We start from the raw sequence: 18,866 nt of genomic DNA, 5'->3' as shown, positions 1-18,866 counted from the left end.
AAAAACATTTATCTTTGCTCAATTACTCTACTTCTCGCTCTCTTTATCATGCCTTGACGACGTCGGTGTGGGGAAATTGAGGAAATAAAAAGGAAACGCTTTTCTTTGCCTTTGCGCCACTGATGCTGTCACGGGTGTGATGTATTACACCGCCCGAACTAAGTACCGTGTGTTGGGAACGCTGACTGGGCAGTAAATCATGCCACTAACTCGCTTCGTTCGATTCGATTGACTTGTTTTGGGTAGGAAAGTTTTAGACCGATTTGACTCACCACCACGCCCGTTTAAATATCAACAAAGTTTTCGTTGCGGGGAAAAAATAGCAGTAAGAACACGGGACCAACTTTACTCCCACGGGGAGGAAGCCTTTCGGTGCGAAGATTCATTAAGTTTTGCCTCCCCCGCGGAAGAAATCACAGTAAGTTATGAGCAAGAGCAGCAAATAAAAACGAATAGAAAAAGAAACACATCAACAACAACAACGGCAAGCAAAAAAAAAAAAACCTTAACTGACAGCCAGAAAATCCTCTGTAAAAGTTCAAGATTCGGTGTACGCGTGTACGCGCCCGTGAGTGATTTATGCGTTTTGCGGTAAAGAAATCACAACCAAACTGACCACGTTCCGCCGTCCCTTACCGAAGGGTACGTTCAAGTCCCAATGGAGGGAGCTAATTTTCATATTTTCCTGACCAAAGCGCACGGTATGCTACGGTATTCGCATGTTCGCGGGGCAGAAGTTTAATCGAAGCGGCAGACGGAGACGCAACAACAACACACAAAAAAAAACTTTCAGACTTGATACTCATCGCATGCGGTCGAAATGGCCGATTGGTGACATGAGGGGTGGCAAACGGCCGCGGGAGGGTTGATGAAACGCCAAGAAAACCAACCCCAAACACTGTAACAGCAGATTAAGAAAAGTCCATCGAAAGGGCAGAGGGTGTTGTTGGCAGGGGGTGGTTGAATGGGTAGGGGAGGGAGGGGGGGATGGGCGGAGGCACCGGAAAAGGAAACTCTGCTCGGCTTCATTATTGTGTAATAACTTTTCCGTTAAGGTCATTTGCGCGGCTCGCGGCTCACTAGGGCCGGTGGTCCCTTTGGAGAGGCATAAATCATGGCGAAAGTTGAAAGACATCGTTCCGGTTTGCGGCTCAACCTTCCCCAATAAACTTCCTTTTGTCTCCCTCCCCCACCCTCTCCCCAGCTGTGGGATGAACATCCCCAAAATCTAAATAATACGCTCGATCGCAGCGGTACGCTAAGTGGCTGCTCGTGCGCTGCGTTTTGCATACTGTTAGGCGCCCGTGAAATACAATCTCACACATTTCGTGCCCATACAGATCAGATCGGATGCAAATGAAGCTGGTACCAGTATGGAGAGGTGGAAGCTTCCAATTGTGTGCCCTTTGCGCCATTCTCTACCCTTTCGCTTTCCCCCTGCCACTCTACTTTCCCCATAGAGAAAACAGGGAGAGGTTAAATATTGCAGCAATGATGACATCGTATGGCCCGCTCGGTACTAATCAAACCTCGAGAACATTGCTCTTAAGATGTGGAAGGTAGACCAAACAAAGAAAAAAACAACGAAGAACCACCTTAGAGAAGAAAGCAAAAAAGTAATCAACCCAAGCTGTTGTGAACCCATCGTAGCACATCTAAGGAAGCCGTTTGTGCTGTGCTTTTGAGACAAAAATGGTGAGGCTTCCGTGCACCGTAAGCTCGGCACTCGGGCACACACCGAAGCACGTGAGACGCAAACGAGGCAGAAATTATTTACGGTCCCATAAGTTACCGGTTCGTGCCACATGCAAAAGGATGTGTACGTCTGTTACGCACCTTTTGCGCCCCCTCCGTTGTGCACCGGAAGTGCACAGAGCAGCAGCATTTTAATTTGTTTTTATTTTCTCTCGCTCGTTAGCGTCAACCGGCTGTCAAGAGCCGGACCTTCTGTTGGCACAACGAGGATGGTTGGGAGCACGGGGTGGGCGGGGTTTGGTTTAGCTTTTCGCCGGATGTGTTCCGTTCCAGCGTTCCGGATGACGTGTCGGTCCGAGATAATGATGATGTCCGGCCATCGGTACCGAGTAGTTTCGGTTGGGTTCCAGCTACAGGAGGAGTGTGAAAGGGGTAGGAGGTGAGGGAAGGTGGGGAATCTCCTGGTTGTCACCACTTGTGGTGCGGTGTGATGGATGAAACCGTTGCATCCGACACCGCTGGTGGGCTACCATTCGGTAAAGGGCGTACTTTCGCTCTACAACAAAAACCCTCAGCGACCTAGCGAGAAGCGGGAATGAAGCGATTGCGCTGGCCTTGTTAGAACCGCTGTGAACTGTTTCGCAAAAGCATATGCTCTTACGGTAAATATGCTCTCTGTTTAATGTGCGGATGATGTAAGCTGCGTATTCTATTAGCAGTAAAGCGACCTGAGGGACACAGCTCATTAAGGTTAGTTCCCTATAGCAGAGCGGTTTGAAAGATTCAGAGAAGAGCTACATTTGTTCTGAAAATAGCATACCTTCAGGCTGAAAGCTTTAATTTTCCTACATTATTGTCTAGTATGGGGAGAAATATGTAAATTAAATGAAAAAAAGTTGTAATATTGTAAATAAATTAAAAAAGAAGCTCATAAATGCTAATTGATTCGATTTAACAATTTTTCATTTATAATTCAATTTAAATGAGTCACTTTATCAATTTATTTTTATCAACTGATTGCAATTTATTTTTGTAAAAAAAAAGCATAATTAAACTCGACTTAATGCATTCTTTATGTCAAAATGCTAAATCCTTTACGAACCGCTTCCGAATGGTCCAGCCTGATACCTGACTTATTTGACAGATGTCGCCTGAAAGCTTATACGCCTGAAGGTATACTACTATTAACACGAACACTCATAAAAGCACATTGATAAAAGGCAAATCGAACTTAAACGGAGCATTCTATATGTTGGAGATGCCAAACTAGTGACTGATAAATGAATTTTGACGAGCGAATGATAAGTCTTCGCTGTTTCGTCGTTTTCTCCTAATAATCGATTTGGGGTATTTTTGGCATAAATTTAGGCGCTATAATTTGTTTGATAGTTTATGACCGTATTAAAACATATTGCAACAAAGCAATGTCGATTGGGTAGAAGCTTTCGGGTGTTGCTTGCAAGAAATAATTATCAACACCACAAGACACACTGTTCCGTTTCTTCCCTCTGCTAGGATGGGAAATGAAAGGCTATAAATAATACGGTCAAGATTCCGTTTCTCGTACTTGACCTGCTTAGCAAATGGTACACGGATGCGCGCGGATCGATCGGAGAAGGTCCAATTCGGTCCAGCTCCTGACGATGCTCGGTGGTCATCCGAAAGGTATCTCGTTAGGTCCGGCTGTCAAGAGAACACTCGACAAAATTTAACGAGCACCGAGCAAGAAACGTTTCTTTCGCTTCGACCGTGTGCCGCTACATTGCTATACGGCGGGCACGCGAGAGATTTCAGTCACTTCCAAGCGGTGTTTCCGTCTGGGCGCTTCCGTCGAGGGTCGCTGTGTTGCTACACATTACCCACAGTGATATTTGCTAACCGATTATCATGACGGGTTTCTTTCAAGTGCTTGACGCGTCCCAACGCACCCGTACACAATGCGATGAGTCAGCTTGTGTCGCGAAATGGTTGGTCGGAAACCGGATCGGATGTACCGTCTAGCCCGTTTGGGAAGCGTTGGGTCTATTGTTTCGATGTCCTCCGCTCACGCCTTAGACCGATGACATTACTGGCACCGAATGGTGCTGGATCACATCCATCCAGCACTGTTAGTAGCAGGGACCCCGTTGCCTCCCGACCGTTGTGCCTTGGTCGTCGTGGTTGTCAATTTCAATTCACGTTCACGTGGTGTGGGTTCCCGGGGAACCTTTTGCACCTGACTCTTCTGCGGAAAATACAATGGAGCTGGAACCAATCTCATTGTGGCATTTGTTGAGCATGTTAAGCGGTCGATGGCGGTGATGACGAGCGAGCTTGGAGTTTCCGATGGTGCTCCCGGTCCGCCGAAGTGAAGTGGTTCGCCCCGGGGTGGGATGGGCACTGGATCAGTGGGTAGAGCGAAAAAGCATCAAAACACAGAGCAACGCTAACGTCAACTGACGACCGTGACTCAGCCATCGAGCTGCGAGAACAGTTCATTAGTCACAATGCCATAATATTATCGGCAAACGGGACAGCATTGCCGTGGTTGGGCGCAAGAAACTGTCGACCGAAACGGAGATGCAGAAACGTTCGAGATGGAAAGATAAAGCAGTAATTTCGTCAATGTCACTTAGTGAGCTATTATCCGGCACGCGGCACGAATTGTGATGATGATGAAAGGCCGGTTTGGGCGAAGGTAAGGCATACGCCAGAAGAAAGAAACCGAACGCGCGGCGTCCGTAGTAAGTGCTGTCTGTGCAGATGAAAATGGTCGCGCTGTGGCTAGGGCCACCGGCGGGTGGAAAACAGCAAGAAGCTTTATTTGTGCTTCGAATCAACCGGAGCGAGGAGAAACCTGGCGAGAGGACGAAGAATAATGGGGCAAACGGTAGTGCGGGGGGAAAAAAATGGCCCCCTCCCATCGGCAGAAACGAATGATGGAAGCGCAGCAAACTAGCGACCCAGAACAACAGCATTGTAACGATTGATTTTGCTACTCCGCGTGAGACACGCACACCCATACTTGTGCGTTTTGCGAATACAGGGAAATTTATTACATCAATCGCTATGGATTGCATTTCGCTAGCTCGGATGAGAAAGAAATGAAGCGGAAGGAATGGTAGCCTTATAAACCACGGTTGATGCACATTGCAGAAGTTTAGGCGCTAAATGCTACGGTGGATATTGGGGCCGTGCATACTTTAAGTTAGATGGTTTAAGCTTTAAGACGGCCTCTGACAAATATTAAGGTTTGGCTAATGTTAATCTGAGAATCCAACGTGATGTTCAAAACACGACATAACAAAACAGATTAAATACGTTTTAATAGTAGAGCAAATACACTTAAATAAATTCAATATACCAAATTATGTATGTAAAATAATTAAAAAAACATATAATATAGATATAATTTCTAAAGCTATATTACAATTAAATTAGGAAAAGAAATTACCAACAAACTAAAGCAATATGTTTTTCACCCTCTGGCATAACTTTAATTAGTTGCAGCTTTACGTACATGTGCACCAAACAGATCCAATGGATAATAAAGCGAAACGGCCAAACAAGCCACACATAAAGTACGGGACTGAGTGATGGGCCCGAATAGACTGACAGCTTCCCGCACTTCATGTCGACTTTTTTGTCTTCTTTCGTGGACACACACACACTTGTTGTGGAGCACAACGCCCGATTAGGCACCAAACAAAAGCCAATCAAGCTGACAGGCACGCAGCCAGTCGGCCAACTTACCTTACCGAAGCTGCCCTTGCCGATGTTGCGCAGTATTTGAAAGTGGTCAAAGTTCACTGTGAAGAAGAGGATCAGAACGTGAAACAAAATTAGTTGGCAGACAAAAGTTAGGGCTTCCGAATCACCTACCACACGAAACATAATTATCTTTCGTCTAGTTATTCTTTTTACTCTAATACGTTTTCTTTTTCTAATGAAATGCGCGTGCGAAAGTGTGATTTTGCTTTGGATTAGTTATATTTAGATTAAATTGTGCCAACTATCGATCGAAGTTGGGCTTTGTGCCACTAGAAAGGTGGGCGAATGTATGGGACTTTGGTAAAATAATAATATCTGTACACCACGTGGACGTGAATTCGGTTGCATAAATGTAGGCGTATAAATTGTACTAGAGCCAACACGCTGGGCGAGCCGTAACTTAATCCGACCGTTAAAACGAAAGGTTCATGAATATTTATTTCAGCTTATTCAACTAAGGAATATTCAACTATTTCCATAAAATGTTATTTTATGCTAATAGTTGGACGTATACATATTCTTCGAAATCAATAAATTAAAAAAATATTACTCAGTAATAATTGTACAACCAAATGATTAATTGCTTTTGTGTGTTAATTGAGCAAAATTCCATTCTTAAATGAATTATGGACTAAGTTGTGGTTCGCTCTTTGACGCTACAGCAATTTATACGCCTGTAGGTATGCAACCAGTTGCTCCCAATCGTGGCAGGCACTAGTTAAAGTCTCGCTGGAATTTCATGTCGGGACGATAATTGATTCCTACCCAGCAGTGTTCCAATACCAAGTGACCAAGTTGGGAATAAAATAAATAACCAAACAGTTAAAAGTCTCGTCCCAAAACTACCCAACCCCTAACATCCGGGATGCGCCTTACATTATGCAAACTTTGATCCAATAGTGCCTTCAGCAGAAGCATATTACTTATTCGCTCATTGGTGTTAACAAGACATACCCCAAGTAGCCTGAAACGTTTCAAATCGAACCATAACGCTGCTAGAGGGCTGCTTAGTGAAAAAGCGAACCGTGTGTGAACCTTGGGGTTGCTTAAACCGCACGCAGCGCCCGATGGAACTATTGAGTTCCAAAGTAGTCGGTTAAAGGTTCCCGACGGAACTATGCGGTTCTTTTGGAAGCACACGGTACTCGATGGAACTTTGTTTACAATTTGATAGCTCTACTGTCAAATGACGGCTCCGCAAACGACGCCATCCGTTTCGGGAAGTTGTAAGTGAAAATAAAATGGTTTTAATCCGCGTAAAGGTGTATTAAGTCAACGTGCTGGATTCCAATTCGCATCTGATTCATGAGTACGATTAAGGATGAGGGTCCTCCTTATGTACTCCAGTCATCATATCCTTGCGATCGCGAGGTTATCTGCTCCTGCAACATAGTTCGTAGCGCATACTCTTCTGTGATTAAGGCTCACAAACTACGGCAAAGTTCGTAGCACCCGCCGATTGAAAGTGGTAATAAGTGGCATTCGTTTGTTTTGTGTTATTGTGTAATAAAAAGTCAACGATACATAAAAATATATATACAATTATTTTGCAATAATTTAATAAAAATCCGAAATAATAAATGATACCTAAATAGACAAAACATAAAAAGCAATGTACAGGAAAATGTTAATTTTTTTCATTCAGATTGGTATCATTCATATATGCATTTTGTAGGGTGTGACGTAATAAAACTAAATGGCCGAATTAATAAAGTAGTTGTTCTGCTGTCTTTGAAAACCCCTAGGTTCGAATCTCAGAAAATGATAAGTAATAAATAAGAAAAAAGAAACATAAAGCCATAAATATGAACAGCTCCACCGTGTAGTCAGGCATTCACATTTTTTGACGTTTTGGCCGAGGGCTGCTTAAAGGTTGCTTAAAAGTTCGCGGAACTTCAAGGCTGGTTATCTACTGCAAACGACCTATTTAAAGCTCGATCTTTAGCGTTGCCAAATTGGCTGCTTAAGCAAATCTGGCTATTTGGGACACAGCTGGGAGTTGTTAACGGAATGCGTCTTGCGAGACCAGCAACGGGAGAAATTACCCCACAATTGGCACACACAGACACAAAAATGGCACGCCTGGGGCGAGTTTTCTTGCGGTGACAACTTCATGTCCAGCGGTATCGTTCAACGGTCGCGCGGTAACCCAGACGCTCATCACGGGGGAAAAAGGTTATTCATAATAGTAATTAATCCTCCAACCGATCCTGCCGTATCCGTATCCCATTCGTGCTCCGGGTCGGCATGATGTCACGTTTTCTCGTTAATTAACTTTCCCTTTTTCGCCCTGCTGCGGTCGTGAGTGTGCCCTGAAGGTGGGTGGATGCTGCTGCCTGGTTCGTGTACCCAATGTGCGCCGGAACTTTAGCACTGATGGAACTTGCTGCCCACATGACCCCGTTTGTCGCACGTGTGGAAAAACTGCCTTGAACTATCCCGAAGGAGGTCCCGGGGTGCTTTAACCCACGCGATGTGGGCGTCGTATTTGCCGGCGGTTTTTGGCCCGTTTTTTTCCCCAAGAAGCTGTTCTCGCCACGGGTGGCCAGACCTAGGCTACCTTGCATCGGGGTTTGGCCACATGTGTTCAAAATTTAATTGAATCTTCGCAAAACAGATAACCCTCTCGGCAGGCGCACCGACCCGGGATGGGGATTAGTAATGCGCGGCTCGGTTAGCAACCTTCTTACATCCAAATCTCGTGCCTTCTCGTGCCATAAGCGGCTATGATCGAATCGGATTAGAACCGGGCGTGTATGAGATCCGCTAGCTTCTAACCAGTCATTACAGCAGTGCTCCACAGCACAGCAACAATAGCGCTCGATAATGCGACCGCGAGCGGACGTTGTACGTGGGGCACGTAGTTCGCTACAAAACGGAACGACCGAATGCAAAACACGTACCGGCAACACACATGCACGATAGATGAACGTCATTTGCAATCGATTGGGAAACGGTATTGATTGGTAGCATACATCCAGGCGCAAGGTATCGGGGACAGCTTGTAACCGGGCCGGGTTGCACTTCCGCACGCGCTTGCTAATGCTGCGGAGCAATCGTTTCGCTCGCATTCGAACATACAACCCTCTAGGCGGCTTAGGCAGGTAAACTTGAAGGAGGATTTGAAACGCGTTAAACCTTATCTCTTTACTCCTCTTTCGCCATCGGGGGAGTTATTGGCAGCTCGTTGCCGCTGGGAAAGCGTATCGTAATGGTGCTATTGATACCTTGGCGTTCAGATTTAGATCTGAAGAAGACGAACAAGAAGCAGTAAACCAAAATCCAAAACAAAAACTAAAACGACACCGACGATAATGTCAAGCAGGGCGTTTTGTTTTCGTATTCCACGTCCATACCTGACACGCAGTATACGATGGCGAAAGCCGACCGCAAATCACGTCCCGCTGCCGGTCGGAGCAGCGGTTGGTTGGGCAAAGGCGTACGCAAAAGACGTCGCTAACCATTGCTACCGGGCAAGAGGTGCGTGTAAGTGGGCAATTTTAATTTACGTATGCATCGCACCGGCGTGCAAAGCTTCGCCAAGCTTTTTGGGTTTGGTTTGGCTTTGTGTACGCCGGGCACGTCCGAAGAATGTTGTCGGGGCGTTAGCGAACGGTGTGTCACTTGTGTGTCACTGTGTGGGTGTGTGTGTGTGTGCGTTCCCAACTCAAAATGCGGGTGGGGATTCGAATATAATACACACGCACTAGCGCGCACACATACGCCGAAAGGAAAAGGCAGTGTGTGGGGCAGAGAAATCCTTTCAGCATCAGGGAACGTGCACTGCAATCATCAATGCGTTCCGTTTGGCAACCCAAAACTAATCAACTGCCGAAATAATAAGAATCGAAACGAAATGTAAGGAGTTTAGCCGTTTTTAACGAACCCCCCCCCCCGAAAAAGCGCCATCTGGAGAATAGAAGAGGGTCCAAAGCGTCTGCACAGACCTGGTATCATTGGGGTGGGCGAAAAAAAGGGAATTATAGGGGTTGCGTGTGTACGGTATCATATTTTAATAATGTACCAGTCGCACCATTCCCACCACCGCGACCGGCATCGGATGGCGACGGCAAAAAACGGGGAATGAGAGAGTAAGATGGCAGCAGAAAGAAATGCCACCCCGGTGTGGTGAAAAAGGAACGAGTGGGTTCAAGATTTTAATGAGTTTATAATCCTGTTTTGTGGTTCGGCTTTTGTTGTACGTCTTTCTCGTTCGCTCCCAGTACCAGTGCCAGACTGCAGGACCTGCAGGAATGCCCTGTTTTGGATGGTCCGGTTTTACGTGGAGCCGTGCGACGTCCCGAAAATGTGACGTGCGGTAAAGTGTGCTTTCCTATTTCGTTATAGCACGAGCCGCACTCGTGAATGTAGGTTAGCGTGATGGGACCCAGTACGGCCAGATGGTAAGCATGCGAACGAATCTGTCTGGAGCAGTTTTGGTTTGCTGTCACCAGCATATCCCATCAATACTAAGAATCTAACAACCAAAATGTGGTTCGTGTATCATTACGCAGAACAGGGTTACCGTTAAATAAAAAAAAAGCTTTCTTTCGATACATTCTGTTATACGTATAGGAATAGCGCCTGGCAGGTATGCAATTGTAATACTTATCATGATTAACAACAGCGTTTTTGTCATTTTTTTTTAATTTGAACACGGTTTATAAGAACATTTAATTTATTTTATTGTATATTAATGCCTATTATATTGTTTTTAGTAGAAATTTGTTAAAAATGGGTGTGAAAAGTGATGAAATGAGGAATAAGAAAAATGACAAACAAAGGAAAAATTCTTGCAAAATTCTCTTCAAATGTTCGTTATAACATTTCTATATTCACTCAATGTCCACTGTCATGACGGAAGGGTTGAATGTTATCTAAATATCTTAAACAGAAATCATTCTTTTTCCTTACAATCAGTTGTATGAATGGTATCAGCGCCTAGTAGGTATGCAATTCTGATAATTTTCTTTTTAAATAGTGAAGTGTTTTTCAGTTTTTGAGATTTATTTTGAGATTAAATTGTTTGCAAAGTAAAGAAAGTTTATTCTTTAAAGAGATGGTCCAATAGGATTCGTAAAATTAAAGTGATTCTGATAAAAATTTAATTTATTTATATGATTTTTTAAAATGTCTCTCAAAAGCTCACTACGGCAAAAATCACCTCCAAGGATTTCGAGGAGTTTTTTTTGTATCGTGCTCCTTCTTACGTTTGTCCCATTCTACTGAGACGCCAATCACATCTGTCTGTCAACCCTCGGAACTAAAAATAACATCCCTCCCTTCAACGGGTTCGCGAATGATTGCGAAAATGTCGAAAGCGAAAAACGAAAGCATTGAAAATTCCCGATATTGACCCCGGCGGTTTGCGAACCGGGATAAGCTTCATTAAAATGGCTCATTACCGAATAATACATCCTTCTCGCCGGTTGCCACCAAGGTGCATGCCGGTTCGGTGCACCCCTCGGCTAGATGGGATTTAATTACGATTAAAAGCATAATCATTTCTTACGTTTTTCCTCCCGATCGCGGTACGCGGAGATGTGCCGTACCGGGGCAGCGGGTTTTTATTTAGCAAAGTCTTTATCTGCTAGAAGCGGATCAAAACCCCCCCCCCGATTGTCAGACTGTTCTCGGTTCGTTTCAGCAGACGGTGTGTTCGGTTCCCCCAAAAAATATCGAACCGTAGAACCGTAGTACAGATCGAAGTGATGCTCTGTCAGTGCTGGGATCCTCCCCGGAGGCAGCTACTGTGAGATGGGTCGTGTGAGATGCAATGTCAGGAAACAAATAATTGCTTGTTGATGTTTACGGTTCCCCCGGTTCGTGACCCGGTGGAAATCAGAAGATGCCATTTTGTGCCGAGGGGGGATGTTTTTTTTTTCGTCGTTTTATTTCCAGCATCACTTCACCTCAAGTCGAAAGCAATACCGGCTGATGCCGGGTGTTGTTAGCCTTTGACTCGGATATACTTTGACCTTGAAACGAAGGTTTTGCCTTTTTATAATGCACGTGTAGCGTTGTGGAAATCGGAAAACCCACCAATTTTGTGCCACCACCTTCCAAACCACCTTCCTCCGGTAGGCTTTCGGCAGTGAAGCCATTAATTAGAAGAGTTTACGTGAGCTCTTTGTCATCGACCCTGTCGAGTGTGTTTAGATGTCTTCGTACGCTTGGGTGTTTTGAACAATATAGGTTACACGAGCTCGCAAAAATCGCAAAATTCCAACATGTTTTCGAGCTACCGCTGGAATTGGAAAATGTCGATAGAAAGACACAGAGTGTGCAGAGCGCACGAGAAGCCAACCGTACAAACATCAAAAAGCTTCCAAATGGGTACCCCCACAATCGAGCTTTATCAGTTATATAAAATCTAATCAAACTTATACAAACATTTAATGCGCTTTTCACATTTTTATATTTTTATTTATGATTTTTTATTCCCGATGTGGAACGTCTTTCTTACGGTAAAGTGAGAAAAATCAATTTGATCTCAGTGCGCCTAAAAGTATGCAATGCGGTTGTCAAGTAACGCTTGTAAATATAACGCATACTTTCAAGTAAGCAATAAAATGATCAGCACCGACAAAGAAAAAACCACAAGCACACCTTTCCAAACAGCCACTCTTATCATATTAACATGGACCTTCCATCCGGCAGCACTCCACCCGACAGTCTGGGAGCATAACGTGTGCTAAACCGAAGGAATTTCAGAACATTCTTGCACGTCTTCCGGTGCTCTTAAAGCTCGCGCTCGTAGTGATTTCACCAAAAACCATTGTGAGCGCGAGCGAGGGAAGAAGATGATACGCTTATCGTAATTACTTCAGACGCTCTCGGGTGTGGGAATGAGTATTTACCGTGCTGTGTTTGGGATTCTTTTATAATCTTCAACCAAAAGGAAAAAAAAAAACAGAAGTATGTGCAAAGCGTGCTTCGCACGAGAATGAAAATGAGGGAAAGTGTCTCAAAAACGAAAAGCAGAGAACAATGGCGACTAGCCTCTGTCGTGCTTTAAATTGTTCCACTCCTCTACCGGAAGCATCCGGGAAGCGAGCCGGCCAGTACTTACCGTCTTCATCCGACAGAAAGCTCGCATCCTGTCGGGAGGACGAATTGACACCCATGTTGTCACGCGCGGCGTTGTATTGTGTTCGTTGTTTTTGCTTTCGTTTTCGTTCGGTTATCGCGTCCCTCGTTGGCGTTGCTCGATGATCGGTATTGTGACCCGGGGTATTGTGACCCGGCAGCTCGCAAGGGTATTAATCACCCTTGCACGAACGCGAAGCGCCTAATGCTATCGCACACACACGATCGGTGCTGCACCGTTCTGCCACGGTGCAGGTGTGTCTTCCTTTCTTTTTTGCGTTTTGCGAATTGATGAGCGGACTAATCGCGCGATCACACGCGATTTAGCGATACTTTCGCGTAGCACAGACACAAGCACACATCCAGGGCAACTCCTTCGCGGTGGATGGTAGGGTGAAGCCACCCTCCGATAGTGTTTGATTTTTTTCGCCCTCTGCTATGGTTAGTTGTTTTTTTTTGTGTGTATCCAGTCCAGTCCACTTCTGTGTCTCGTTTGCTTCTTTCACTTCAGCAACAAAATCTAGCCTCTCGACGTCATTTGGTGGTTATCGATTCGATTGCAATGTTTGGGTTGTGGTTGGCTCTTGGTCTAGGTGTTACCGGTGTTTAGCGAAATTCTTTCTCTTCCACTACGACCAATCTTGCAACCCTTTTTTTTGGGGAGTTTCTTCACCAAATCCCAAAGTAAAAAAACAAAGTCGAAACGAGAACCCATCCAAGGGTACAAAAAAGCAGGGAATTCTTCAACTTATAGCTTGAGCAATACCGCACACAAACCAAACCGAACCGTCGGCCACATCGGCGCTTATTCCGGCTTTGAAAGGCCACCGGTTCGACCGGAAAGGAAGCTAATGTGAGCGTTCGAATTTTTTCCCTACCGTTTACCCCACCAGGAACAGGGGGTTGGTGGGGAGGGGGGAGGGGGGGTGGCTTCGCTATTCTAAAATGGCTGCCATACACCTGATGCTTGATCCTACTGCCGACTACTGCACGCCCGTTTGGTCCATTTTAGGCTTTGTTTCCTCAACACCCCTGTCTACGCTCCACCCTTCAACCCACCCTACCACTGCCCTTCACACCCTTCCCAGCCCACCCGGGGAAACCATTGACTCGTTGCGCGAAAACCGGTCGCTCCTTGGCCGTCGATATCGTTTTATTCAATTTGCATTCCTTTCGGCTGTGACCGCCTTTTCCATTTTCACTATGCGGGCGTCCGCAATGGTGCGTTCGGTCTACACGTTCCAATCCTACAGAAAATGTGTGAGAGAGAAAGAGAGAGAAAAAAAAAGGGCAGGTTAAAATCACGGTAAGCAGGGGGATTTCGGTAACGTGGTGTTTTTAAAAATAAAAGAACATATTTCTCCGCACACACCCACACACACACAAAGCAACCACTTCTAACAAAATGGGCAGCACGGAATGATTGCCATTGCCACAGGGTGCCCCCCCCCCCCCCCCGCCCTCGCACAATGGTGATGTTTTACTGGGCACAAGTGGTCTTTGTTCTGTAGTGGCTCTTTGTGCTATACATTAAGCCAAAAAAAGCTTTATGATAAGCAGTAGGAAATCAATTTCGAAACGCAGATAGATGGGGAACAGATTAACGCTAACCGTCCACTAACTGAATTTATTTAATTATTGTTTTGCAAGCAATGTGTCTACAAGTGTAAAATGTCGGTATAAAGCAGGCAACACGAATGAACGTGATTGATTGAAAGTTATAGAAACAAAATAACAAAAGGAACACTCAAACACAAATTAAAATAAAAAACACACATAAAACACCAGGCGTCTCCATTTGACTATTGTTGAAGGACTGGGCGTCTCCATTTGACTATTGTTGAAGGACTGGGCGTCTCCATCGAATAATTATTTTTTATTGCTAATTAATGTAATTATTGCTCTAAATTAACAATGCTTTGCAGTGATATAACTCATAAAAGGAACAAAATAATAATTATCATAGTCTCTCGCACCACCATCAAATTAAATTGGTTTCGTTTTTTCACTCTCAAACACCCACGTATGCACTTTGTTGATACAGTTGCGGATCGCTTGTAGTGCAATAAAGTTGTTTATCAGCAAGTGTTATAGGAGGGGAGGTATATTTTACTATGCCCACTAGTCACCCATCAGCATCGTATCGTAGTGTCGAAGTATGAAAGCCGAAGTTCGCTGACAACAACAAGTCGGCCGAGTGTACCATCAGGGACAGTTTCCGTTGGCGCAGCATCATCATAACAATAAAAATCATCACCTTCTCGTTCGAACGTCCTACGGTGATTTTTCGAGTCGTACGGCCCCCTACCCTTGACGTCGCTGTAGACGGGCCGGGTGACCTCGACCATCCTAATGCCATCGTGCCGCGTTAGGGGAGGGGGAGGAAGATGCCCTTGGGGTGCTAATTTTTTCCTGAGGGGTCGATGTTGTTGCTCACAGTGCCATGATTAGTGGCGCGGAGTCCACTCCACCGCCCGGCACTGTCTGGCTGCTCTTTATTGGCTGCTCATCCTGCGCGTTCCAGCCCGCCGGCAACGAGGACGAGAGACTTTACGAGATCGATCATCGGATAATACAATCGAGATTGAACGATGGGGCGCATCAACCATTTTTCGACCAAAATAAATAAATAAAAAAATACACACACACAATGAGTGCTATATTACCCCGTACCACGAATGTGACATTTCAATTTTGTCATGCTTCGTGGTGCACGTCCGGTACGCGATGCCCTAACCACACGTACAGGAGACCAGCCGGACGCGGGGTACGGTCGGGGGTTCGTGCGATATGCGTTGCGGCTGGACGAAAGCAAACGGTTACGCCTGACGGGCGGCAACCCGCGTTACGCTTCGTAAATGTCGACCTCGGTATAATGATATTCCTCAGGGATCCCTTTTCATTGCCCTTGGCACAGAGAAAAGTATTATTTCTTAATTTCTCCATCTCCCACGATACACACCCATCTTGTCTCGGCCATCAACATCTCTTCTGCCTTCTCTACATTTTCTGAAGTGACCCTTTTACTCAGTTTTGTTATTACCGGTATTCTTTTTTTTGTTGGATATGCTTTTTTACATTTCATCTTGTTTCCGGTGTGTTTTGTTTTATTACACTTTCTCTTTCGGAACCCTATGTTATTAGATTAAACAAATGATTAATCATTTCACTCCGCTTGAATACGTTTTGCCCAGGAAAAATGTTTTTCCATTAGAGAGTGTTTGTTCTTTTATTTTTGGTTTTCGTTGTCTGCTTTCAACCATTTGAAAAGTTACATCTACTGGCACAAGTAGATGCGAGTGGAAAACTATTTAGCGTTGGAAGAAAACGTAAAACTTTTCTTTCAAAGCACGATCGATTGCAGTTTGAACTTGTGGCGGCGATGGAAAATAAAACAGGGAAATGTTTTTTTGCGGCAGGTAGTGAAGTTTTCTTTTTTTTTCAATACGAAACCCATCGATCGCTATCTGCTCACTGCTATCAGGGGGGCACTCTAGGGCTAGGAGGTGCTTGCGAAATCGATGCAGTCGGGATGAACTTCTTGTCGAGCGAGTCCCAGTTGCATCCCCTTTATTTTTTGTTCGCCATTATATTGTTCCACTCAAAATTGGCCCACATTAATTGGCTCTGTTTCGTAAAAGCAAAGCAAACAAAAAAAAAACGTTCCAACCCATCTCGATGATACTTCGATCCCGGAAGTCGAAGAGATCACCCCTTTCCATGATTTGGGAAAAATGCATTTGTGGCTGCTTAGTGGCTGACAGCACGCGAACCGTAACCAATAACTTCAGGTCACACTGTCACCGGTGGGCAAGTTTTATCCACTTTTCGATGTGTGTCTTCCTCTTTTTTGGACCATTTTTAGTTTGAAATTCAATATCTCACCCCATTTTAGGGGATGGCAGGGGCAGCGGATCACGGAAATAAAAGAACCCCGAGAGTCCCGAAAGTCTTGAAATGCTGTAAACCACCGCACGGGAATGCTGCAGACAGTGTAAATCCAGCGCCCGATGGTGTTCGCTACGAACTCCAAGGCAATATGGACGTGTGACCGAGTCGATTTAGCCGGCAAAAGGGCAATTCCAAGTGCTGCACACTGTTACTATTTGTCTGCACGACCACCGATATTGACATAGTTGTCCGTTCCGGTTTTTGTGCGTTACTTCCGGGGTTTTGCTAGGCCCGACCACCTTCCAAGACGATGGTATGGCAACTGGCAACACTGCACCGGTGGTTCGGTGATGAAAAGTTCTTGAATGTTTTCTTCTCGTCCTTCGTTTTTTTTTGTCTTTGCTCTTGTGCACCCCCAATAACAAACACCATGTCAACCACGGTTCGGTACATATGGTGACTGACATCATAGTTGACCCCTGTTCCGTCGGTCAGTGGAGTGTTACGGTTTTGCTGGAAGCAGAAGGAAGCAATAAGCGATAAGATAAAGTTTCCCAGCTGGAATTATTCGCTTTTTCCCTCGTTTTTTGTTCATTGCTTACAGTCCAGGCGGTTCGAAGCATTTGAAGCGATGTACAGTACGCCGTAAACGCAAGTGCAGGAGGGTATGTACGAGATTCGTGTGAATGTGTAAGGTCGACAGTGACAAACGAGTGCTACACTCACATAGAAAGGTTGAGGTCGTGCGAAGAACTATGTACGTTTTCTTTTTCATTTAGAATTTCTACGTTGAATAACAAAGGAGGGCTCGTTGGTAAATTCTACCAGCCAGAGTCTTTCTAACTTACCTCACTAGAGAATGGCTCCAGTATTATTAGAGGTTGATTGAAATGTTCATAAAAGGATTGGGTTTGATTGTGTAGCGCGAATCCACCGTCGTCGATCAGCTGCCGATCGTGAACAGAGCACAACAACACACCACCGCCACTATAAGCCGATCACAGCGTAAAGTCACCCACAAACACGCTTACAGCCACTTGTTGACAGCATGGACACACGTGGCGAAATCGCACAATTTCTCCCCTCACCAACGGTCAACTGCACGAGAACGCGTCGGTTTAGCAACATCACCGGACCAGCACCGCCGGACGAACAAATCACCAACCGTAAACACGGCGTCCGAGTCAGCGAATGTTTGCATCACGATGCACGAGCTAGTACACGAACCACCCGGGAGCCGCACGCTGCTCGAACTGCACGCCAACGTTACCCACGGCACACTGACAATGGGGACCGAGCGCCAAGCTGGTCCGGTATCATTTCCCGCCACCGCGAACTGTCAAACCGACCGGGCAGCACCCGAACCGTCCGGTGTTCGGGCAAACGATTCGGGCCGTTTCGGTTGCGCTTCGTTGTATAGCCTTTTTCACGATGAGTCACCGGGCTCCTTTTTGGTGCCTGATGCGAGCTTCATTGCTTCATTCATAAGCACGGCTAACTGGCTGGTTGATAATGTGTACGAAGCTTTTTTATTGCCGTTTTGTTTTGTTTGTTGCACCTGTCCGACCATGCGGAAGCACTATCACTTCCACGTGTAATTGCTGTTTGATGGCCGAAGCAAGAGCAGCCGACATTCGATGGTTCGTACGTTTCAGTGTCCAAAAGTGGTTGGCAATCAGTTGCAATCGTTTAAAACTAAATGGTGGCTAATTTTGGGAAGAGTTCTGTGCAATTCCTATTTTTTGCTACAAAGGAAAAAAATCCCATGCCAGATTATGAACTTAAATGGTGTCAAACGTGTAATGCCATCGCTTTTATTCAGCTCATGCATTATCATGTGCTAAGGCCAGTGGAGGATCAATCCCCTTGGAGGCCCAGGGCGGAATTTTTCAAGGGGGGCCCATAATTTTGCTACGACATTATCGGTGTTAGGGAGATGTACTTCAAACATGATGTAACAACACCAGCAAAGTCTCGGGCAGAAAGCTCCCTTGCGTACATCTCAGAGTTCTGTTGCGTAGCCCTGTAAACGGGCCTAGTAAGATAGTCTCTATATATAAACGTTTGTATGCGCTAAGGAGAACCATAACGCCATTACTTGGATCGCCATTAGCTGGTACGAAATTCCATACAAAACCAGCTGTTTTCAGATTTCCGATACAAGGAGAGCATCCACAGAAGAGGTAGCACCTAGTACAGCAATTTTGGTCGAAAACCGCCGAAAGGTATGCAATGTTTAAACACTAACTTTCCCGTTGGTGGAGAAAAATTTCTTCGAAAACTACCAGTTTCCGAATGTATAGTACCAGGAGAGTATCCACGGAAGAGGTAGCTCCTGGTACTGCGCCGTATGGTATGCAATGTTTATACACTAACTTTGCAACCAACTTGCAATGCGCCGTCAGGTATGCAATGTTTATACACTAACCTTGCAACCAACT

The 18,866-nt window shown here is 45.3% G+C and overlaps 1 protein-coding gene across 1 annotated transcript in view; it reads right to left on the bottom strand.

Moving 5' to 3' along the window:
- Window positions 1-12,572, bottom strand: part of LOC128306940 (serine/threonine-protein kinase 32A) — a 49,585-nt gene extending 37,013 nt beyond the window's left edge. Inside the window, exons 1-2 of the mRNA XM_053044620.1 lie at window positions 12,518-12,572; window positions 5,428-5,483 (exon numbers count right to left, since the gene is read on the bottom strand). Of these exons, the coding sequence (XP_052900580.1) occupies window positions 5,428-5,483; window positions 12,518-12,572 (111 nt within the window). The remainder of the gene's footprint in view (window positions 1-5,427; window positions 5,484-12,517) is intronic.
- Between the last annotated feature and the right edge of the window lie 6,294 nt (window positions 12,573-18,866).

This window comes from Anopheles moucheti, chromosome X, assembly GCF_943734755.1.
Source record: "Anopheles moucheti chromosome X, idAnoMoucSN_F20_07, whole genome shotgun sequence".
NCBI classification, from domain to species: Eukaryota; Metazoa; Arthropoda; class Insecta; order Diptera; family Culicidae; genus Anopheles; species Anopheles moucheti.
This window is presented reverse-complemented; position numbering and strand designations above follow the sequence as displayed.